The sequence below is a fragment of the Haliaeetus albicilla genome, chromosome 2, assembly GCF_947461875.1.
Source record: "Haliaeetus albicilla chromosome 2, bHalAlb1.1, whole genome shotgun sequence".
Taxonomy (NCBI): domain Eukaryota; kingdom Metazoa; phylum Chordata; class Aves; order Accipitriformes; family Accipitridae; genus Haliaeetus; species Haliaeetus albicilla.
Window position 1 is genome coordinate 62284542 of NC_091484.1, and position 25282 is coordinate 62309823.

The 25282-nt window shown below is 42.8% G+C and overlaps 1 protein-coding gene and 1 long non-coding RNA gene across 3 annotated transcripts; both read right to left on the bottom strand.

Annotated features, from left to right (window-relative positions):
- Positions 1-383: 383 nt before the first annotated feature.
- Positions 384-23703, bottom strand: LOC138683941 (uncharacterized). 2 transcript variants are annotated; one of them, XM_069777350.1, is made up of 5 exons: positions 22923-23703; positions 22098-22683; positions 12931-13250; positions 11321-11387; positions 384-6482 (listed from the first exon to the last, which is right to left on the bottom strand). In XM_069777350.1, exons 2-5 carry the CDS (start codon positions 22669-22671, stop codon positions 4963-4965), a joined length of 2481 nt encoding a protein of 826 aa, XP_069633451.1. In that variant the 5' UTR covers positions 22672-22683; positions 22923-23703; the 3' UTR covers positions 384-4962. The 2 variants fall into 2 exon arrangements, with proteins under 2 accessions (XP_069633451.1, XP_069633443.1); XM_069777342.1 differs by having other exon boundaries at positions 12712-13250.
- Positions 17563-22091, bottom strand: LOC138683944 (uncharacterized). The gene is made up of 2 exons (XR_011323438.1): positions 20532-22091; positions 17563-20349 (listed from the first exon to the last, which is right to left on the bottom strand). It is a non-coding gene; the product is annotated as an uncharacterized lncRNA (long non-coding RNA).
- Positions 23704-25282: the final 1579 nt, after the last annotated feature.

A 25282-nucleotide genomic window follows, 5' to 3' on the forward strand; every position in this document is an offset into this window, starting at 1 on the left:
GAGGATGGTTCTGTTTTCACCTGTATTTCACATATACTTTTCTCCTTCCTCTGAATTTCATCCTTGGCTAATTTAGGCTATGTTAATGACGTCTGTAATCCCCCTCTTACAGGAATTATTTCTTTGAGCCCTTCAAATCAGTACAAATACAATTGGTGAAAAACACATGTAAAATTTCTTTTTTTGCTTTTAATGGAAAAGGCTGAAATAAATACCAATTTGGTCTCAAATTGGTTTTGGTGCAATCTGTTTCAAAATTATTTCTAAATGGAGGTCACTTGACAGCATCTCTCTTTCATTCAGATCTAATAAATAATAACATCTCCAAAAAGAAGAAATAGCTGTATAATCTAAAATAATCGTACAGAGTCTCTACTGAGAATATGTGAGCTTTAACTTGCACAGACCCTGACAAAAGCATAGCTGTTCTACTGCAAAGGTCTGACCAGGACCCCCCACAACGCTGTCAAAGTTTCCACATCTGACAGAGAGCCTATGAAGCACCAAGGCAGGACAAATTTCTTCTTTAAAAAAAAATGTATTCTCATTTTTCTTCTCTGTATTACGAGGGTGGTAGCACTGACCAAGATAAACTGCACTGCCCTTTTGACACAAGTATTTATTAGTATAGTAGCATCAAATGCAATTTTGACCTTCTCAGATCTACAGTTACAACAGTGGGAACTGAAAACAGGTAGACTAGATGATCTCTAGAAATGTGTATTATAACTGTTTTTGTTTAGTGCCACTTCAGCAAACACAGGTAACTAATTCAAATAACATCTGTGAAATCTGGGGCCTAAAAGAGTCAGTGGTAAAAATGGCAATCGTCACAATCAGTCTTCCTCAGAACAGAAGAAAACCACCAATGAAGCCTTATTGTTTTATTTATTTCAGTAAAGTTCTCTTAAAACATATTACAACGTAATATTAACAGAGGCAAGTGTCTAAATGGTATTTTTAAAACAAGGTAATATTTCAAAGTAGGAAATTTCATTAAAAAGCACCATTTGAAACTAGTGTAGTTTTCACAGTGCACTGCAATCTGCAGAGACCACAGAACAGAGGAAGCGTCCACAATATTAAAATAGACTTCACATATTCTGCCCAGTTTTGACTTCATAGAAAGCACAAAAAATTTGCCTAGGTAATAAAATATATTTGGGTAAAATCTTTGAACTTGCAAAGTGTTTCATAATACAAAACAATCCAGGTTTTTGTAAGCCAAATCCTTTTTCCTCTTGTATGAGCAGCACTATACAACCTAAATTATCTTCCCCCTGTAATGGTCAAGTTTGCTGTAACAACTTGTTGCCCATTATCTGCATAACATAAGTGAAATAACCACCTACCTTCCTGGATGTATTAACTTCAACTCTTTCTGTACAGCTAGATTCTGCCAGCCTCATACTTACTCTATTACTTTATTAATACCTCCGTTGGAAATGTTCTCTGGCAGAAAGGACTGGAGAGACTATCTCCAGCTATTTTAAACATATTCATGAATGTAGTATCAAAAGATGCAAAAGAAAAGTTTTTAAATTAATTCTGCACTTCACAGTATTATATTGTGCTACTAACAGAAAGAAACCATATGAAAAAATGAATTTAAAGAAGTTCAAAAGTTGTAAATATAAGAAGATATACCTGTCAATAAAACATGCAATTTATTACAGCAAATGGGATAAGTGCCATTAAATTAGCATTCATTGTTTATCACCTGATTCCTCTTGAACTTTCTCTTACTTAGGATCATAGTGCATCACTTAATGTTGCATGGTATGAGGCAATATATATAATAGATGCAAAGGCTATATACTGCGCCATTAATTAGACATTAATAAATCCACACTGATTCCAACACACTTATTCCAAATTCATGTTACTATAACCAAGGTCAGCAAGTGCCCTGAACTATGGATTGAGGCTTTTGTTTTTTGAAGGGAGAGATGCAGAAGAAGCTCAAATGATCAGCCTTTTCTTGCTTAAAATAAGGCTAAGCTTGCTGTAAGTTGCAATGAGTACTACGTATTTAATAAGGCACATTTTTTTTTATCATGTGAGTACCTTATCACAGATGATATTAGCAAAACAGTATTAGATGCATTATCACCACCAGATGGGTGCAAATACTACATTTCTGCTACCGTGCATCTAAAAATCTAATCTGAATTTAAGGGCAATTATGGGCACTCCCCTCAGACTCCTCAGAGGAGAGTTACTACACTGAAGAATTCATACTCTGAAATCTCTTAGCTGTAATAATGTTCACTTGTACCTCCCTGGTAGTTTCTGCATCCTTTAATAATGGTGCATTTAAATGCAAGTACCACCAACGTACATAATAACAGGATTTGAGCATCAGTCTCTTCCATACTCAAGCAATTCCACTGATATCACAGTCGCACTCAAATAAAGCATACCCATACAAATCATGCCATTAGATTTGCTATATGCTATATATAGGCAAATGCTTATTATATTCAAGTAACACCTGCACTTTGCTAAATATATATCAGATTATGTCTAATATCAGATTCTGATATCTGTTACACAGGTTTAAATCTAGAACGGCTCTTAAATTGTCATTATACTGGGGGGTGGCAGCCTTCAACACAACTGCATACAGCAAAACAGCAAAGAAAAATAACAGGCTTTGTGAGAAAGTGACTTTCTTAACTTCCTCTAAATCAAAATAATTTCAACATTGTCTTCCCCTGAAGTCTTACCTTAGAAACCCAGGTCTGCTCTCTGCAGAGGTCCTCTTATGTCACATGCATCCTTGTACAGACATGAGCTACCTGCTTCTGTGAGGAAGAAGCCCTTTGACCCCCTCCTCGCAAAACCACCTCTTTGTAGAGAGGAGTTTGCTCGATTAGGTATGATGGCCTTGATATCACCTAGGAATCATTTTGCTAGTTTGCCTTACTAAGCAGATGGGCCTGTCAGAAAAGTTTAACTCCTGTGGCATTTCATCTTTGTTCAGTCTCAGTAGACTTCCAGAGTGAAGTACCTAGAAAAACTGGTCTGCTCCTAGGTAATGCAGCTCTTCTGTACATAATAGATGTAGGTACTCTCATTCCAGAAATCTTCCTCTACCACTATGAAATAGCCTCTGTAAGAATAACAGTATTTTGCAACTGTTGAACACCTTTAATATTAGCTTTACTCTATCCTTCCTTATGTCCTTGTGAGAACAAATGAGCCTGGCTACACAAGGGCACCAAGACCTCCATCACAGACTTCAGGGACACCAGGATTGAACTTACTGTGGTTTGCATACTTCTGCTGGCTTCAACACAACACCTAGTCAGGTATCTTGTGATGGACTGTTTAGACTTTGCAGTTGAAAGCAAGAAAAATTAATGTTCTCTGTTTGGAGCAGGAGAGCAATTTGTCCAAAGCATGCATACCTTTGAGTATAAACTTGAAATAAAAAGGATGAGGGAAAGACAACCACAAGTGTTAAGGGCACAGTTATAAAGTTACAAGTAAAAACAGAACCACCAGATACACTCTTGCATTTGGGTTCATGCTTCCACAGAAAATTATAGGAGACTATGCAGCAAAAGCAGTGTGACAAACTCCAAAACAGACAAAGAGCACAGGAAAGCACATGTATTTTAGATATACATAACTCAGTCACTGACATTAAAATTTATATCGTGCATAGTATTCCTTCTTTCAGTAAGGTTGATGTAAGGCAGCCTGCGAGTGCCTTATTAATGTCCCTCTTCTGTAATTACGTATGTGACATACATACATCTGTTCTTTAGTAGGGATGGTGAAAGAAGGCTGGAAAGAGTTGAGATACATGACAAGGTATGCCATTTACTCCAGCAAAACAAATGAGAAAGGAGAGTGAAGCAGCATTTGTGGAGGAGAAAGGAGAAAATGGGAGAAAACACTCTACATAGATTAGAAAAAGAAAGTATAGTTTGATGGAAGAGTTGGAAGAAGACAAAAATCATTGTCACTGAATAATAACTTCTTTTTAGAATTCACAGAGTTATTTAACAAAAAAAAAACCAACAAAAAAAAAACCTTTTTAAATGAAGTACCTGTTCAGCAAATGAGTATGTTTGTGAATGGTGTTCCTTTTTGGTCAGAAAAATATTTTGTCATTTATAAGAAACTGAATAAAAATTTGCTGAATTTCCAAAAGTCTCATTTTCAAGACATTCTTTTAATACTTGTTTCTTTTCTCCTATATACTCTTACTTTTTAGAATAGAATTCATTCCTTCTCATTCTGCAAATTTTCAGTGACAAAAACTAAAAACGGGAAATAGCCTTCCCAAATTACTTAAATGCAGATTATTTCCAAATGAAATTAGAACAGTCATTAGTTCTAATGTTTTTGCTGAGAGCAGTTATTAAACAATGTTCCATTTTTGACCCATGTCCATTTCTATAATATTAGGCATGTATACTCCAGTGTTACCATAGTATAACCCCTAGTCTGAGGCATGTTCTCTCCATTTATAGAAAGCAGAACATTTTATAAGATGTAGACAAATTAGCCGCAAAGTACATTTAGTCTTGCTATTAGCCTGCTGCAGTGAAAAAACTGAAAGCAGGTTTCCATTGTTTGGCTGTGCTGCTTTCAGCTGCAGTACTAAAAGGTTATGTATTTACCCTCACCTGCAATTTCTTGTGGTCCAGAAATAACTCATTTTAAGAGGCTGCTTTATTAAAAATAAGAGAGTTTGACCGGAATTCAAAGTTTCCCTGCCTGAAGATGTTAAAAGAAGTAAAATCTTGGAACACTGAAAGCTCTCTTTTCTTTACATACCGATCATTCAATTAAGATTATATTTAAATATTCCTAAAAATTGAGAGCATTTTAGTGGGACAATCTGCTCATGTCGACACAGTATAAGGTGTCAAATATGTATAGAATCAGAGTAGAATCCAAATGCAATTTAAACCCCAGTTCTGTGCTACCTTCACTGTACAGAAATTAAGATGAAATCCATAAAATAGATATACTGGTTCCATGTTCATGAGTGATCTGATTGATCCTTCCACGCACACAGTCGAGAGAAACTGCTATCAGTGTTCCATTATATACTTCAAAAGATGCACGGAGGGACACACTAGTCCATATACTTCCCTCTGGCATCTGACCTCCAATCTGCTGAGCAATCGCTGTGGGTTGCATGTGATCCATGGTCAACTGATTGAGAGTCATTTTGAGCACATTGCATGAGTGGATTAGCTTCAAGTTAAATGCAAGGCTGGCAACTCCCTTTTCAGTAAAAATGAAATACTTCTGAGCAAGCTGTCCAGAAGAAACCAGCTGTATCTGTTTCTCATTGGATGAGACCTGGGTGAAATCCAGTAATTTGTTTCTCACAGCTCCCGTAGGCAGACCTGTAACAGAAACTGTGGCTGATATGGCACTAGAAACTGCTGAAGGGATCCAGATGAGGCTAAAGATACTAATTCCAGAACTATCTCCAAAATACCGAACATTACACTGTGCAGGAGAAAGTATCTCAAAGCTAATTAGATCTCCAGCACCAACTTTTGTGGCCCCAGAAGCAGATATTGATGTGTCTCTGTAGTTTACCCCAGATTTAAATACGTTCATTAATTCTCTGTTGGTACCATTCCTATTGATATAAGAAATTAAGGAGAAGCCCTCCCGGACACACGTATGACCCATGGAATACAATGCTTGGTGGAACACAAATTTGACAACACCAGTTTCAGTGAACTTTATAGCTCTGCCATCATGAGATAAACTTAGCATGTAAGGGTCAGAAACAGATATTATTTTAAAGGTAGGTCGATAGTTGGTTTGGTAATGCATTGCTGTTGACATCTGTGCACTGAGTGCCACAGCACCCGTGTCATGGGACAACCAAAACAAACTGAGTGGGGTATTAAGATCATAAATATTTAAGTCTTTACTTTGATTGCAGAATTGATTGGGGCTCCTCAAATACACAGAAAGAGTTTGGCTGGGCTCCACTTCAGCAGCACTGCTTAAACTAGTGCTCTGGAAATACTTTCCTTCTGGCTGTTCAATGCGAACACCACTCAGTTCATAGCCTTCCTCACTGCCATTTAGCTTTAAGGAAAGTTGCAAAAAATTCCTGCAGTTGTGCTTTACTGCAAAATTTAGGTCAGTCCACAACAGACCATGTTGCCTGAATACCAGGCTGTTATCTTCAACAGATAGGATTTCACAGGGAAGCTTTCCCTTTATCTTCAAGTTCAAGCCAGAGTAGACCTGAGAGATGCCAGACTTTACAGAGGGTAGAATGATGTTTGCAGCCCAAGATTCTGAGAGCTTGTTTTCACTGGTTGTTGAACAAACCGTATCACTGACAGTAGAACAAGGCATGGCCACCATTCCATCTTCACATTTTAAACACGCCTGGCATTCCTGCATTTCCTTATTAAAGAAATACTCGTTTCCACACAGTCCCAAAGCTGCATCTTTCTCAGCAATTCCAAGACATCGGAAACCGCCTGTTTACAGGAAATGTACAATATTTATTGTCATACCTTTAAAACAATATATCCAAGAACCCTATAGCTCCATATATCAAGTATCTTCAATAACACATCTAATCATTAGAGAGAAAACAGAAGACAATTATGACGTTAGATCATTTTGTGCTATTAAAGGATCCTTGATAGCAAACAGAGGAAATACTAGGGATAACCCACCTTGTCGAAGTCAAATCCAGTGATTTATTGTGGGAAAGGAGCAAGATAGGGCTGCACAGGGGCAATTCTAACCAAACCCTGTAATGGATCTGATACAATGATATTGCTGGAAGGGCTCTCTCTCCCTTCCCCTAGGTGAAAGGCATGGTGACTAACTGGTGCACTGAGCAGCAAAGATATACTCAACTAATGGAGAATTCCCCTGTACAAGAAGAAATGTGTGCTATCTGCCCAGCCATGTTATGGGGTAGCACTGCTATAGCTGTGATTGCTAAAGCAGTGCTTCCCAGGCATTCTGTGTACAGTTTTAAAGAACCTGCAAGAGACAAGTAGGAAAAACAAAATTGTAAACATTAAAATCACTATGCAGAAGTCCACACATTTAAAAGGTGGAAAACCACTGCCCTAAGACACAGGACATCAGTGGTTGTGACAGTCTAAAGTTAAAATAAAACAATGCTGCAAACACTAAAGAGAGTATCTAGAGGTGCCATTTGAAATTACTTTATTTGACATAAAGCAATTTTGTGCTGTTAAATGGTACACCATGACCTCAGTGGATCAAAGAATGCACACCCAAAGAGCAGGTTTTAAAAACAACCTGTAATTTTCTATTGCAATTTTCCAAGAGCACCGCCAGCTGCCAACGCCTCCAGCTGTAGCAACCAGTGCCCAAAACCTTTGTGCACAGAGCCTTCAAGATCTAAATCGACACACAGGATTTGAGGTACCCTAAGGATTAACCACTTGCAGTTTGTGCCTCAAAGCTTAATCGCTAATGCACTTGCTTCTGCTTTTTTACCACCATAATCAAAACTCAATAATCATCTTTCTTATAGCTCTTCTTAAATATCTTTTACTGTCTAAATACTGTGTCATACATTTGCTTTATTCCTCAGCTGGCAAATTGCTATATTTGGGCTGGGATTTGCTCTGAGACTGGGACTACATGCATTTGACGTGGACCCCAACAAGCCATTTTTCTCCATTGCTAACCCTAGGGTGGAGCTGGCTATGCAGACTGCTGATGCAGGCAAAAAAGCATGCCACGCGTACTGTGAACTGCAAGACAGAGCAGTATACATGCACCTGGCCCACAAGGGAGGTCAGAATATTGGCTAAAATTCACTTCTTATACTACATTATTCAGCAGAGAACACCAGACACTGTGTTAATTTATACAGGCTTCATGTATTCACCCTCATATCTCGTCTATTTATGTTTCATTCACTTAAGCGATGATTCTCCACTAACATTGATATGTAGGACTATACAATTTATGATGTGAGAACATTCTTTCTGAGACCAGGTATCATTTTCTCAAAGGAGCTCACTGCAGAACAGTAAGATTTTTCCATTTGAAAAAAGTCAAGAAAAACTTAACACTTTGTTCCCCCTGAAAGTTTCTGGCACTTTTTTTTTTTTTTTTTTTTTTACAAGAAACAAAAGCCAAATAAATAACATCACATTTTTTCAACTAAGAACATTCTAGAGGGAATACAGAAAAATAAATCCCAGACAAACTTTCCTTTTGAAATCAGTTTTAACCATGGTGTAACTGCGCACATGACACTTCTTAACCAGTTCTACTTCTCATATCAATGGCTCCCCCATCACTGAGAAATACTGGATGAACTGCTATTGAGTATACAAATACAGCTGGTTCACATACCAAAGATGATCTGCAGTAGTGCCTAGAAATACTCTTTATGCTATTTGCTTCTTTAAAATATTTTAAAATATATTTAAGGATTTTTATAAATATCAAGTTTTACAAAGACATGTGGTGACTACTCTCACCAATTTGCTGTCTCATCTTTTATTGGTTAGATCTGCAGCAGGTGTTCCCCCTGCACGTACTTCAAACAGGTGACTTCAAAGCAGCACACAGGCTGCTTTATACTGTGGACACAGTGCCAAGAGCAGCATCCTACCCTTTGCCCAGAAGAAGTCAATGACAGACAAACATCAGAAAGCCAGCACAGCAGCATGCTGTGACTGCTTCCTACTTTTCTTTACTTCCTGACAACCTCTCCCACCTTTTCCTGACTCCTGCTCTGGGCACAGCTGCACCTGGTTTAACAGTGAGCAGCCCAGCTGTACTCAAGCTGGTTTTGTGAAATCGAATCTCTTTTGGAGCACATTCACCAGCCCTTGCCACTCATGGAGGTCAGGCAATTGCAGGACAATTAGAGAAAGCCATGCATGTATTTTTCTGCTGTTAACTACTCGTAAGTGCCTGAAGCAAAGGTGACATTCAAGCCAGTTAAGTATAAGAATCCATCTCTTTTTAAACCCTCTATGTCAAATTTGGATCATCACAAATCAACATGGCTAATTACAAATCGGGGTTATCAGTCTAGGTTCCCCCTGCATCCCACAGTAAGTTCTACAGTAAGCCTTCTTTAGCTTGCATGGCATTCTGGGGAGAGTGCCTTTGGCTGACTCCGCTTGGTGGGTTCACACCAAAGACAACAGTCTGACCACCCACCCGTGATGGTCTAAGAAGGAAAACATGCACTGGCCTCCATTTTCGCTGATTAGGTACCTCCAACTGTCATTGCTCCTTGATGACTAGCATTTAATGAAATAATCTAACAACTCTCATACCAGATAAAAGCAAGAAAAAGCAGCAGGGGAAGAAGGTATGATGTAGAGGAAAGTGGAGGGGTGAAGCAAAAGAGGCTCCTAGTTGCATGTTTCTTTATTGCTATTTGCTCAGCCTCCCTTCACACTGTACAGTGAACATGAGTTGCTACAGATGCAACAACCTTTGCGTGCAGCTCAAGAAACCACATTCAACATCTGGAACTCATATGTCAGATCACATCCCTATCTCCCCTACATTACCCAAAACAGACATTCAGTTTCAGCCTCCCTTTTGACAAGTTAATTGCACATATATAAGATAATGAGTTATCATGAATAGACAGGCTGAAAGTAGCAGTCCTCTCTAATAAAAAATAAAAAGAACGCTCTCTCTTCCATGACAGATGGGGACGACATTGACAGGACATTGATTCCTGATCTAGTTGATGGGAAATAGTTCACTTTCACATCTTTACAAGCCACCATTAAAACTGGGAGAGGAGGAATCAAGGGTAGAGGCTTTTCCTTTCAAATACATTGCTACTGCCTTTCTGTGGTCTGACACACCACCATTACCCGCCTGTTTCTTGGCAGTATTTTGCCCTCACTTACTTCCCTCCAGCCGCTGTATAGACCCACTCTTGGTATGGGTCCCCCCCTGAACCCACTGGATAAATTCCATACCGCCTTCCCTCTTACAAGCCACAGACTAGAGCAACACCAAATGACTACCACATTGGTGGCTCTCCTTTTCTAGGGCTGGGGCCCTGTGGGCTTCCTTCCACAAAACCACCAACTCAACCAAACCCAGTCTCTTACTAAAGAAGACACAAAGCCTTACACCTTTCCAGTGCTCCCTCTCAAATTTTGTGCCCTAAGCCATCTTGCCTCTAACTGCCCACCACTAAGGCTGTCTAAAAGTGTCTTGCCTCTTCTTTTGTAAGTCTGATGGTACCTCCTCTACAGCATTTGCCACATAAGGCAACACTAAGTAAGCGCTCTCTTCCTGTAGTCACTTCCAGTTTCCTGTGGTGTTTGTAGTAACACCATCCAACCCACCACAGTTCCTGCACAAAGGAAGTAAGGATAATATAAGTGAGCCCATGTCCTCTTTTAACCCTCTCCTAGGACCAATCCTCTCCCACTTTTTTCTCCACCAGTGGCAAGGCAGGAATAGTATAAAATCACTCAATCAGCTGAAAACAGCCCTTGCCCCTCAGAGAGGCCACCCTCTTTTTTACAAGAAGTCTAGAGATGGAAAAACATGAAACCTACTGAAGCCCTCCCTCAGTTATTTGGCTGGGAGCCCTTAGGCAGAGGTCAAGACTGGTGAAATGCCCTATTTGATCACAGAGTTCAAGTTTTTTTGGCTGACCAAAAATTAGACAAGTATAAAAAAACCTAGTACCTGGATATAATTTGCTCAGAATGTCTATTAATTTTGCTCTTTTGTGTCTGACTGCCATGAGAAGTAATGAAGGCAAAGTCTGCAGTGCAGAACTCTAGTTAAATCTGTTCTTGAATGTCTGAAAAATTCCCCTAAGCCCCCGCAAATGATGGAAATTGTTGATTGTTCCTCAGTATTTGACAACATTGTTGCTAAAGGAGAATAAGATTGATGGAGTGAGGCCTTATAAGAACCTTCATTAGATCAAATCAAATATCTACCCCAGTGCAGCAAAAGGAAAATGACAACTATTTTTCTCCATTAGGAATAATATCTTTGATTTTGACCCCATTTGCACCAGCATAAACAAGAAGAAAGTCAGGTCATAAGTGAAAATTAAAACCAAAGCATATAAAACCCCACAAAAATAAGGTAAAAGGGACCATCAAATGCTCCTAGTGGTTATTATGCCCTAAATAGCCCATTGTCCACAAGAACTGCTATCAACTTACAGCTGAATGTTTTTCAGCTCCTTTGATTCCAGCAAGCTGAGGATGTCATTACTCACAAACATACAGGTCTGAGTCCTTATCTATCTCTTTGGTCTGTTCCTGAAGATCTAATTATCTTCATTCTTTAATTATCAGAGAATATAACTTACCCGGAGTATTCAGGCATTTTATCCTCTCACCACAAATGCTTGGAGATTCAGTGCATTCATCTCTGTCCTGTAAATCACAAGAATCATATTGAAACACTTTAACACAACAACTTAAATTTGAAACAGGCACTTCTTCAGGCCCTGTGACACCCATCTGCCAGTAAAAAGCATACGTGGGGATGGAGAGGGAGCTGATCTCATAAGCATGTTGGAGCAAGACAACTTGTTTTGGATCTGTCACCTGTTTTAACAAGGTATCCAAAAAGACTGCGTGGTGTCCACAGAAAGCTAGTAGTGTGCAGATGATGAGCTAAATGGATTGGCTGTACAACACTTGGATGCATGATCTGTCAGACAGTACCACATCCCCAACAGCTTTGCATCACTTGATTGGTCTTAAGGACATTGCAACAATTGAGACACTGTTAGGCAAGGTTCTTTAAGACATTTAGTCTGGGAGGAAGGCTCTAACTGAAACACACACAAGAAAGGTAAACGATAAAGTAGCATTTCCCGTCAACAAGCCCTCCTTTCACCCTACAGCAGGCAGAGGGGAAAGAATAACAGGCTACATTTGCATTTAAATGCTAGCATTAAAGAAAACTGAGACTAGCAGAGGAGGAACCAGACAGACCTTTTCAGGTTCTCTTCCCCGTATCTTGGGCTTAGGTCACCAGACATTCAGGCTCATGTTAAAAATTGAGGGCAACATTTGGCAAACAAGACACCGCTTTAAGTATCAAGTTCCCCATATACCTTAGGACTTCTAAACGAGAGAAAGTGACCAAAGAACCATCTATTTTCCTTACATGCTGTTTTTGTATTGTATAACAAAATATATTTTATAATAAAATGTATTTAATAATAAAAGCATCCATGTTCTATATTTTTATATGTTTGTATGTTAAGCTGGAACTAGTTTTTACATTTGTTTTAACTGACAACTTTTGTTTCCAAACTTAGAAATAAATATCTGACCTCTAGTTTTGCTTAGTAAAGCTTTCCTCTGCTTTTTAGAGATATCTAGAAGTTCCAGTAAAGTGGACTGGGATTAAAGAAACAAATTTAGCATGCATAAATATACATGTTTTAGGATGTCTTTTCCTACCATCATAAAAAGAATCAAAGTCCTGCCAGCTGTCAGGTTTGGGAAAGCATCACACCCAGCAGGTGCAAACTAGTGCCCCACTTAGAGCAGCAAATGGTAAAGAGAAAACCCACAAAAAACTTCAGGCAGACTTGGAAGTGCCATGGACCCATTTGGTAAAGCACATGCTTCAACTGGATCTCTCTAGCTCTCCAAGTAAGTAGTTATTTCCAGAATGTTATCCCAGTATGTCCAATGCAATACTTCATGAGCAATAACTGAAAGATACAGAATTATATTTCACCTGGCAAATCCGATCAGAGTTTGCAGAACACTCAGCCATTTGGAAAAAACCAGCAGGACACAATGTGCATTTTTCACATTGTGAAGGTGTCTTTTGGAAATTGCAAAATTCATCACTTTCACAAAGGCCACAGTCCAGCAAAGACTCCCCAACATTAATCACTTTTGCATCCACTTCTATTTTATGCACAGAGTATGACTTCTGGAGATGATTTCTGACCTGGTTCTGAAGTCCTTGAAGATGACTTTCAAAATAATTTTGAATATCTTCTTGCAAACTCTGAAATGACATTTGTTTCACCGTATCAAAAAGCATGCCATACTGGACTTTGATCAGATCCATTTGTTCGTACATTTTTCTTTGCTGTTCAAGAATCTCCCGTTGCTGGCTAACCAATACGTGCTGCTGTTCAGCAAGTTTTTGCTGCAAATCGACAATTATCTGCTGTTGGCTTTTTAGCATTTCAGTAAACTTCTCATGCCCTTTTGCAAGGTGCAGCTGTAGTATTAGGGCATCTTCAGATGGAACTTCATTTTCTCCTGAAATACAAACGATCAATTATTGTCCAAGAAAAGTAATTCTCCAGCTTGCTGTATTATCTCTTCAAAGGCATTCAAAGTTAATGAAAAATCTTACTAAATTCAAGTCTTGATTATAAGGCCAGCTCCTTTACTATCTTTGTAGACCCTTCATGGGATCACAAGGTCTTCCATTTCATAAGCAACAACATTTATAGTTGTAGACATTTAAAAAGTCGTAATCAAGCCCCATGCTTCAGGGCATAAATTAATCATCACTGGCGTTCAATAACAGATTAATCATTCCTATGTACATGTTCAAATATAGCAAAGAGTAAGTGGTCAATTTTCACTGTAGAGGCAATAAAATGAAATGATAAAACTTGCTGAGAATCCTAAGCTATTAAGGGTAGTAAAAGTAAGGGTCAATTGCAAGACCTGCAAAAGGAGTCTATGATACTGAGTAGCAGCAATAAAATGAAAAAAAAAAAATCAAAGGAGATAAAGGGGAAATGAGGCACCCACTAAAAAAAAAAAAACCCTCTAAGTTTTTTATATCAAATGTTGTAGATTATTATTACCACTTAGAAACAATCTTGAGGTAATATTTCTAGATATAGATGTTGGGCTACAGAGCCATATAATCATCAGTTTAGTGCCCAACAGAGGTCAAAAAGGCAAATAAAATGCTAGGACTAATTAGAAGAGGAATACATAACAGAAGAGAATGTATCATTATGACATTATATCAATCAATAGAGCATCTTTAATACAGCATGCAGTCCTTGTTCCCCATCTCAAAAAAAAAAAAAAAAGGGGGCACAGAAGAACTTGAAAAGTTCACAAAAGGGCAGCAAGGAAAATCTAATGTACATTACTGCTACAGTATGAGAAAGTAAGTAGGACTATGCAGGCTTGGGAAAAAAAAGAAGAAACCAAACGACTGTGCTATATTACAGTTGTCCTAAAGCAAGTGGATATGGAAAGATTCTTCACTCTTTCTTCCAATACAAGAATTAGGGGACATTAAATGAAGGCAGCAGTTTCAATACATGTTAAAAGTTCAACCAGGTCCAGAAAGTTGCTGGCCCAATATATAAAATACAATCAGTCTGGGGCTAAAAGATACACAGACATCAATCAGGTTCAGGAATCCGAGCAACAAACTGTCGAAGCTGGGAAAATGATCTAGGCAAATATCACGCCATGCTTTCCACAGTATCTGCTGCTGGACACTGCCTGAAAGATAATCCTGAATCCAATACAGCCACTCACCTGTTCTTAGGCAGCACTGAATTTTCTTCTAAGTGCAGAACATCAAGGATGAGGCAATGAAAAAGACCATAGCCAGTTCCTGTTTACAATTCCTAAAATATTTTGCTGTTCAGTTACTTTTATTCATGGCATAAGGCACACATTAATTTTTATTTTTCAGTATTCACTTAAATATTAAGGTAGTTTGAGGGTACTGGATTGGAGAAACTAAAGACCAGGATCCAGGAAAGGCCACACTCCCCATCCAAGCTGGAAATTCCAGATTTTTAAATATCTGGTAAATCATACCCCCAGATCTCCGTCTAACACGAACAAGTAGTCCTGTGAAGAGCAGAACCAATGTCCTCTGATTCTCTGTGGATTTGTCTTCCATTTGACCGGAGTAGCACTACCTTCACTACTTTTCTTCTTCAGAATACAGAGCAACAACCAAGCTGCTTTTGTCCTACCAGCTGAAAGGATTAACAGCTAGAGGCAAACTTTCAAATGCTCATATTCTACTCTCTTCTCTCTTTAATCATCTTTTACAAAGTTTATACAACCTTGCCTACTTTTAATACCTCTGCCTGTTCTCAAATTTACCTGAAATCAGCCCATAGGTTTGACAGATGCTGCGCAACAAGACAGTTACAAGCACACTGTGATTGCCTATCAAGATTTTTCATCAATCTACATGGGCTCCATTTGTGCTTGAGGCTGGAACGACATGAACAAATTTCTTTTCACAAAACTTTTGCTCTTGGAAGCCTGGCTTACAACGGAGAATACAGGCAGAAGAGCACAGGTCGTACAGCCAAAATATTTGGCAAAAAGTGACAACACAGTGCAAAAGGACCATGCCATGTATCATGAAGAGTTATGTCTTCAAAACAGAAAGTCTGTGAGGAAAAGGGCAGCTCTTACCTGGCCAAATAAAGCATATGCACCTAGAAAAACCGCTGATGAAACCTGGCATATTGAGGCTTTGGCTACCACGTTGAGTACTGTTATTTAATTGTTTCTTGGTAGATGTCCCTATATGTTTTCTGAGGACTTCATCCTCTTGTCCTGCATTAATATGATTTATTACATGCTGGGATCACACGTGAGAACAGGGCTCCATGCTAGTCCTGCAATACAGTTATTGATAAAAATAATATAAATGTAGTAAATAACGAGCATAATACTCTTATAATACCAGAAAACCTAAAATCTAAATGCATTCCCCTAGGAAACTGCTACATAGTACTAACAGCCATCGCATTTACTGTTGAATGAGCTGTGTACATGTCTGCCTTTATCAAGAACTTCAGAAAGAGACGATCTTGACTTTAAGCTTGAAATGTTAACAAATTCAGGTTTGTAAGGAACAAATAGTAATGAAAGTAACAGCATTAAAATTCCCCTTTCTAGGCCTTTTGACCCTCTTTCTCAGTGAAAAAGGAAAAAAGAAATAACTTTCACAGAGGTGAGGAAAAGTCCAACTGCACCACTTAAAAGTCAGCCTAGGGAACTGCCTCTGGGGAACTGTGAGAGGGAGTGAATTGTACAGTCAAGGATATATTACCAACCCACTTTTTTCCAAAACCACTTTTCCTCCAGTTCTCAGTGGCTGAGATTCAGGGACAAATAACAATAACATTTTGAATTATTCCAGCCATCACAAATTTATAGATGGGGAGAATACAGACTCTTCTAAGACAGGGTTACTGGGCTCTTCCTGTCCCAGGAATCCAGGCTTTTCTTACACACACAAGCAAAACTATTAGAGCAAAGAAAGGTTAACTAAAGCCCTGATTCAGTAAGAGACATAAAGTAGAGCTTATTTTTAAGCACATACTTAAGGAGCATTGTCTTCAACCAGTAACTGTCTGACTTGCTGGCAGTAACAATGCCTTTAATTTTAAGTACCGATTGCAGTGAAGCTTACTCACACGATGGACCAGCTTTCTATTATCTCTGCCCTAAACGGCCTTCCAGAACTTTGTAACAACAGCTACACTCCAGTCAGTCAATTTAGCTTTGCTCCTTTTGGCTGTCTAAAGCTCAGCTGGTGAGAATATGAGGCCTAAAAAATCCCTTGCGACAGGTTTCTTTCTCTCATTTTTATCCATTTTGCAGTACTATGACTAAACTTATACTTACAGTACAAGAGGCCCTTCATTGCACAGACAATTCACAACGCCAGAGCAACAGAGAGCATAATAAAGCTCTTGCACAAAAGAGAAGACTCTACTGAAAATAAACTACATCCAATTAAGCAGAAGGGATACCTCATTAGCCAAAAGAATTCTGAAGTAGAAGTCTAAAATAACTGAGATGCAGAGTGCCCTAAATATGGCCTTGTTTCTCTCCATTAACTATATAAAAGTAAGGCATGGTGAACCTGCCAGATAGGGATGTCTCTATCGCAGATGTCTAAAATTACGACAATTCCACTGCAAGTGATGTTTGCACATTAGTAGATGCCAGCAATCCCACTTAAGTACCCTTCCACATTGCCCAGACAAACATCAAACAGGTACACCCACCAGCAACACACAGATGTTCTCATGACCACAGATGCTATATTAGTTTACTTGCACATGCACGCCACACACAGCCATGGCAAGGTCTGTTTTGCAGACATCTGCTCCATGCTTCCAGATCAATCCATGGTGCAAACATAATACCACATACAAACCTCTGCTACATTTCCCTAGTATGCCTGGAAAGGACACATCCTCCTGAGGGCATGCTGCATGGACAAGGTGCCCTCCGGCACAATCTGCCACTGCACAAGGGCCAGAGGCTAAAAGCAGGCAGTCATCCTACTGCGAGGAAGGGAAGGTGAGATCTTGATTGGGACGGGAAGCACAGGGTCACCTGACGGTGCCAGTCATTCCCACTAACCACAGGAGATGACTGCAGCGGGCTGCAGGCACTGCTCAGTGCACAGATAGCAACAGCATGAGAACCTACAACCTTGTTCACCAGGTTTGGCAGGTATGAGATATGGCAGCTGCACATCATTTTGCCCAAATGCAGGTGTTTGCAGCTGTAGAGAAATCTGCCCAAAAGAAAACAACAGAAAGATGGGTCTGATAGGAAAAATGAAGGATTTAATGGCAATTAGAGTGAGGAGAGAAACACAGAGGAATACAAAATGATAAGACAACAAAAACAGGTCCTGTGCATTCCTTCTTTTGGGATGCCAGTCTTTCATCTGAAGTAAGGTGTAGTCACGGTGCTGCTGAGAAATAGCAGTGATAATCTCGTGGAGGAATGGGCTTATCTGATTTGAAAAGGGAGCACAAGCCTGTACTCCAGCATCTTCACCTGGCCAACAGAAGTGGTGGTGCAGGTGCAGTTGGCAGGAGCTTTCCAGATAGTAGCTGTGGTGCTGGTGATACTGGCTGAAAAGATGATGAAGATGTTTGTGTGATCCCCAAGAAGGACTGTGCTGGTTCTGGCAGGCAGCTGGTGGAGAATAAGAGTCACCTGCCTCAGGCAGATGAGCCTGAGTTTGCAAAACACAGACACAGTGCAGGAATCAGCTATAGCCCGTGATATTGGCCTGTATCTTTGCGGGCTGATATCAGGCATGGTCTTCAGCAAGCATTCAAGTAGACTGCACCTCACATGAATGGGGCTACACAACAGGTTGAACAAAGATTATTCTGCTCACCAAAACACAGCCTTCTCCACCAGGTAAAGTGGAGGGAAGGTCTCTCTTAGTGACTGAAGAATCATTGCAAATCTACTCATGCACTGTCACAGAGCTGGTAGTCATAGGATGCTGTGGGCCACCAGGTCTCTACCTGTGGATGGTGAATTAGTATAGGCAGAAAAATGGCCTTAGGGTCACCTAAGCAGTGTATTCCAGCTCCCCTGCTGTCTGAGGAGAGAGCAATGGCAAAGAAACACCCCACGCAGCTGGCCTTAGAATGATGTGCTGAAATGGTAAACAGACAGAAATGTTGCCCTAAAAACAAGAGAAAAACAGGAACAGTCACTGACCTGTTTCTTCTTGAATAGATGGTTTCCTCTGCTTTCAGCTATAGCACCTTAGATGTGAAACTGAAGGGCCAGGCAGCCTTCTGTTTCTTTCTTCCACCAGGTACTAACCGTACCTTTATCCTTGATCTAAAAGCACTAGAAATCCCCAAGATTAATTCTCTGCACATGGATGCCAGAGAAACCTCCTCTTTTGGGATGATTAATTGAGGAAGAATTAGGAGGATGGGTGAGGATGTAGAGGTGGCAGATAATCTGTCATAAACTTGTCTTCCTTCTCACTGCATGACAAGTTCCTGGAGGCTAAACATACAATTGCCTGGGCTGCAGGCATACACCTGCACTGTCCGTAAAATGTATAGACATCACCCAACAGTCGTGCAAAAAATGTACTGTGCAAAGGAAAAATACTGCAGTATTTTCTTTGCCTCCTGCTCACTTAAGTCACATGCTGAGCACATGGAGCAGCCTTATCTCACAAGACACTGCAAAGGGGACTGGGAACACTCGGCAGCCACTCCGAGTACTGGAGGTAACTCTGTGCACTCTGACTAACCCCAGAGACTCCTAGAGCTCAGCTAGGCCTTTCTGCAGCATATTCACTTCCACACTCAAGAGGTCCCTACATTTCCTTCAGAGGGACTCTTGCTGGTCCCCACACGCTACTGACCACCACAGGCAGTTCTTCCTGAATCTGGTTCTTCTCCATGAAGTTACATCTGTACTGCACATCTATAAGACAGACTCCTCCTAGACTTGCATATTGAGATTTACCCACAAAATTTCGTGGCAGAAAAGCCACCGTCTCTACCATACAGACTGGGCACAGCTTTTGAGTGAGCTCTCAGTCTTCTCTAGCAGGACTCTTTAGAAGACTAGAACTGCAGTATGCTTTTCATGATCCTTACCTGCATTTGCCCTGTCCTGTTCATTGCATGCTGTTCGAGTAGCAGCCCTACCCAGACAACCGTAAATGCATTTCCCCTAATTAGATGCCCGATTATCACATTTTTGTTGTTCTGTTTGCTCTAGTAGACAAGCCATGCTGGAATTGCTACACAGAACCATGCTCATTTCCAAGATCCACCACTCCAGCTGCAAATGGGGATAGAATTGAACAAGGTATTCTCTGCACTAATGCAGGAAACCCACTGACCTGTGTTCAAAAGGTCTCAGGCAAATGCAGAGAAAGTTAGAGGTTGTAGGCAGAGCAGAATACCAGATTCTTGCCTGTACACTGACTTGAAGGAAACCAAAGACTGTCAACGTGGCTTATTTTTTTGTTCCCAATGCCAAGAACATGGAATTTCTGCTAGATGTCAATGAATCCAGTATGCTATTCTTCTGCTCCTAGGAGAGAAAGCTGCCTTGTGAAGGGTCCAGTCTTTGGGCAAAACATATACATATGTCCTTCGTCCAGTCTGGATGGAAGTATGTCTTCAGCAGGTCTCATCCACACCAACGGCAGCCACAATTGCTGCAGTGGGCCTGGATGTGGGCTAGTGCCAACCAGTGTCACTTGCTGGCCACAAGGCAAAAACAGTCAGAGGGGAGAACTCCTGAGGGTGCAGTCGTCATCGTCTGAAAACTCTCTCTTGTACATAGAAGCTTATGTGTCATCACATGTTTGCTCACTGTGTGCTTCCATGCTGACAGTGCATTCCATGAGATTATGCAGTTTAGTGGGCAGCGCTGTACACTGCTTTTCCTCCAACATATAGGATGCTTCTCTCTGCCACAGGAAGAATGCACAAATCCATGACTGCCACTGGCCATAAGCTATAATCCATTCTTGATGCATTCAAGGATTTTGTTAAGGGAAACTTCTAACCACACTTCTGTTCCTCCAAGACTTTACCCAGCATCAGGCCTGCAAAGAGCATAAAATTTAGAGTACAGTGAACTCTGCATCGAGTCTCCAAAATCCCCAACATCTTCACTCTCCAACCCTTTTGCTTTAATTTCCCTTATTCTGTTTTCCTCTGACCCATATCAGAGAGGACAGAGGACCTAACCCTAAGGCCTAGGAGATGAGGAGTGCATGTAACTCACCATGTTAGCTGGAAGTGCTGATGGTACTGGAGACTGGGCAGCACAGACTGATCCGGGTCCTCTAAAGATGGCAAAAGAATAAGAGGATGTTTGGAGAAAGAGGTCATGCTGAGCTGGATGCTCTTTGTAAGACCTTCACGGAGATACAGCATGTCTGCTTTCAGCATCATCCAAGAAGTATTAGTCTTTTCTGTACACGCAGAATGCCCTTATTATTTGCCAGGGCTTGTACTACATAGAGATGGATTTTGGTAAGGACAAAGAAAACACAAGTATCCTGGGTCCTTCCGCAAAAGGGAGGCATGGCAGTTATGATGATAGTACAAAGAGTATGCCTAGAAGCAGAGAAAATGGAAGCTAACCATACTGACTTCTCTGTTTTCTGTTCACCTTTGGTCAGAGAGCATACAGAGGTTCTGTAAGACATCTGGAAGCAGTATCGGGCAAGATGAAGGTAGACAGTGTCACTGCACTAGGCACAGGGGGGTTAAATCTCAGCCCTGGGACAGGAATCCCCACTAAGTGCTGGAGTCTGCTTCGAAGGAGATGTCCTAAGTAGAGGTTGGCAATGAGGCTTGGCATGCGCTCTGCTGTCTGAAGCAGCCACAGCCCTTGGATTACCCACACAGATGTGACGAAGTTTAAATTACCTTCTTCATGCTTTCCATTAGCTTTTAACATCAATGGGGAATAAAATAAATCACCCTTCCTCATACATTTTATATCTTTCAGATAAGGCAAGAAACGAGAACCCAAACTGTTTTGTAGTCATTAAAGATCTGCTGGTGCTTTTCATATGGATAAATCCACACATCCCAGGCAATTACATCACCTTCAGCTGACCTGTGAGCCTAACCATGGACATACCTGGCTTCCTACAGGGATACTGAACTGACCAGAGCTGTGCCCTCATCAACCGACACACAAGTGCTCTGAATAACGTGCAGTAAGAGAGGCTCTGCAATTTTTCTTTTTTCACTGGCTATCACAGCAAGACAGTTTGTCAGCAGCAGCAAGTTTCTTACCAATGGCACCACCCCATTCATCCTGGGTGTGGAGCGCACACCCCACTGAAGCCTTGTACAATGTTGCTATGAACTGAAAATCCCAGAAATACCAGGCTGTGAAGAGAGAGGCAGACAGAGGTCTTACACTTGTTTTAGAATAGCACTAAAAACGTTCTTGCCGTGTTTCGTCTGCTGTGGGCCTCCTATGTGCACATGGGCGTGTGGAGGGGAGATGAAGAGAAGAGGGGAGCCAGGGCAGCACCTCCCCCCCGGCGTCACGAAGACCACTGCCAGATTTGCCTCCTCATTCTCCCAAAACGAGGAGGTCTGGTGTACCCGCGCGGGCGCCCCTCTGGCCGGGCTCCCAGAGCCGCTCAAGCCCCTCGGCTCAGCGGGCTCCCGCCAGACATGAGGAGATCCAGCACCCCTGCCACTGCGGCTCCCGGCGAGCCACGCTGAGCTGCCGCGGCCCGGTAGAGCCCCGGTGCCGCGGCCCTCGGCGCCCGCCGTCCCGGGGGGCCCGCTCCCGCCCTCCCGGCCCCCTCAGGGCGCCCCGCACCTGGCTTGACGTCGCAGGTGAGCTGCACCCCCAGGGCGCCGCCGCCCAGCTCGGGGCCGGCGTAGGCGAAGTCGTCCCCCGCGAACTGGGCGGCTCTCTCGGCGGCGCGCAGCAGGGCGGGCTCGGGGCAGCCCTCGGCGGCGGCGGCGCAGCCCGGGCCGCGGGGCCGCGGGCGCAGGCGGGGCGGCAGGCGGCACTCCAGGCCCTGGCAGTCGCGGCGGGTGGCGTTGGCGGCGCAGCCTCCGCCGGGGCAGGCCTCCGGCGCGCCCCCCCTGGCGGCGGGGTGCGGGGCGCTGCCGGCCGGCGGGCGGGGCGGCGGGGCGGCGTGAGGGGCGACGGGCGGCGCCTTGCCCTGCGGCGGCCGCAGCGGCGTGGCGGTGTGAAGGAAGGAGCGCGCCGGGCGGCCGGCCCTGCCGCCGCAGCGGGCCCCGCGGCAGGGCGGCGGGGGCGCCTCTCCGCCGCCGCCGCCGCAGGGGGGACCGCGGCAGGGCTCGGCGCTGCCGCCCCCCGCGCCCAGCAGCGAGAGGCAGACGCCGAGCCAGCAGCGCGCCCACCACAGCCGTCTCCCCGGCATCTCCGGCCGCGCCTGCAAGAGAAGAGAGGCCGCGGCGGGTCAGGGGGGCTGCCCCCCTCTGCGGGGCGGCCCGAGCCCGCCGCTCCCTCCGCCCCAGCCCGGGGCGCGCAGAGCCGCGGACCCACCCCGCTCCCCCTCGGTTTTGCAGGTCCCGCCAGCGCGTCCAGCATCCAGGGAAAACTTTTTACACCACCCACCCAGCGCCCCCCGCCCTTCCCTTCCCGTCCTGTCCTGTTCCTCCCCGGCGTAACCTGCGGGAAGGTGCGGGACAGCGCCCGGAGCAAGTGCGGCCTCGGGGCTGGGCTCCTCGGAGCGGCTGCCCGCAGCGGGGACTGACCTCCTCCGAAAGCTGGAGGGGAATGGAAACGTGCAACATTCCTGGGGCTTCGTTAGCATCAGATTTCCCAAGCGCCTCCCTTTAACTCCTTCGCTTCTCCAGCCCCTCCCGGCTGCCCGGGGCGGAGGAGGGGGCTGCCCCGCGGCTCCCGCTGCCCGCCGGGCTCCGGCTCTCCCGCGGGGGCCGCCGGCGTTTCTTCGCGGTAAGCGTTATCCCAAGGCGGGGATATGTACAGGTCTCAAAAGGTTGGCTTGCATTCCGAGTGGTTTTATTTCGCCTGGAAAAAAAAAAATAATAACGACCTCAAAACAACAGGAATAAAGTACACGCGCGACGCAGTTTCCAATAAAGAAAATTTCACGCGGCTGGAAAAAGTTACCGGTAGTTTGGATTTCTTGGTTCTCACTTTGATCATCAGGAACCTACATCAAAGTTAATCACAATGGGCAGCTGCCGTCTTCTCTGAGGCTACCTATAGCCGCAGCATAAACTGAAGCGGAAGACCGATTTTGACTTTAAATCAGACGTGCGGCTGTGGTGATGTGTATAGCTTTTTGATAAAGCAGCTTTTCTAGACCCTTCCTGGCAGCGCTCACACCGATGTGTGAGAAGCAGCATACCTTTCAAGTGCTCCGAAGCGTGAATAACTCCCCTCAGCAGGAGCCACCTCACTTATCTAATCTCTTCCACATGCTACTGGGGGAAAGCGACACCAAGTATGTGTCCACTTCAGCAGTAACTGTGATGCTGCATTTTGTCTTAGGGAGCTTGGCCAGCACAGATACAATAGCTATGGACAGAAGAACAATTACAGAACATGCTATTTATTGATTCATTATCTTCAGCTTCCTTCCATCCATGGGCTTACACACATGTAAACCCCCTCAGAGTATCTTTGCAATGCTCTCACAGTCCCTTTGCTCTCACTTATACAGGAAAGAAGAGAAACAGCATATTCTTCTCTCCCCCCCCCCCTCCTTTCCCCCCCCAAATTCTGTTTGAAACTTGTTGGGAATATCAAGTTTTTAATCCAGACTGGCTGATTTACTGTTTCCCTTGCTACAGAAAAAGCATACCAAATACATCACTTAAACTGGCCAGCCATTTTTTGACTAAGCATTATTTCTTTTGAAAACACCAGCTTGTCAAAACTGAAATGCTATGCAGTAGCAGCAGCAGCAGCAGCAAAGGCTCCAGAGGCAGAGGGGTGGTACCCCCAGCTGAATTCTGCGGGGCTGGTGGCCTGACAGGTTGCAGGGCTCCTGCCTGGGACAGGGAAACCTGGAAGCTCTGCCAGACTAAGTCGTGCATGAAATGCCCAACAGTTCCTAGACCCTCTGCCCTGACCTTCAACTGAAGTAGGACTCCAGAGTCAATTAATCCTGAGAGATCCTAGGTTTTCCAATGGTTTCCAATATCTCTACCACAAAAAGACATGGAATAAATGGGGATAAACCTCCAGGATCTGTCCCTCCAGGGAACTCCAGGGAGTTCTGCATGAGCTAATTTTTTTCTTCCGAATTAATACCTCTGTATTTTCTCAGGTTCCTTGATAGCAGCCAAAACATTGCTACCACAGCTGTATTATTTTGGGGATCCATGCCAGTGCATATAAAGCTACCTAAGATGCAAACTCACCTTTGGATCATCTTCAGAAATGACATAGAAAAGCTATAGAGTTGGGGATGATTCCCAGAATAGCTATACCTACAGGCTAATAATTCATGAAATGACATGAGACATCTGATGTTCTCAGTTACAGCACAAATCAAGAGCACCTCTACTGAAATAGAGGTGTTTATATACTGCTGGGAAAAAGAAGAACAAAATTTCACTTCAAACCTGAGTCTTAACAATATTTTTGCAGGAAAAAAACCCAAAACTTTGGATAAGCAAACATTGTATAAGTGATAGTGCAAACAAGAGTACTGATTCATGTGTTTTGACTTTGGAAGTGCCTATACTGCAGAATGCAGCAGTGTGAAATGCTGCCATCAGTTTGACAAGTAGCATAAACATGTATATGCTATGCCTTATGATTGAGAAAGTGTGCATCAATTAAAGTGTGTGTGTGTGATGTTCTGCTGATGTCGAGTATATCACGTATAAGCTATATGACACTCTTTGTAGGTACTGTCTACCAGTGCATAGGTGCAACAGAGTCACCCAGCACACCTGCCAAAGATCCAAACTGAAGTAAGTGACTTGTATGTCAGTACACATAAAGCAGTACCTATCCCACCCTTGCTTTCCTTCCCTGCACAGGCTCTGTGC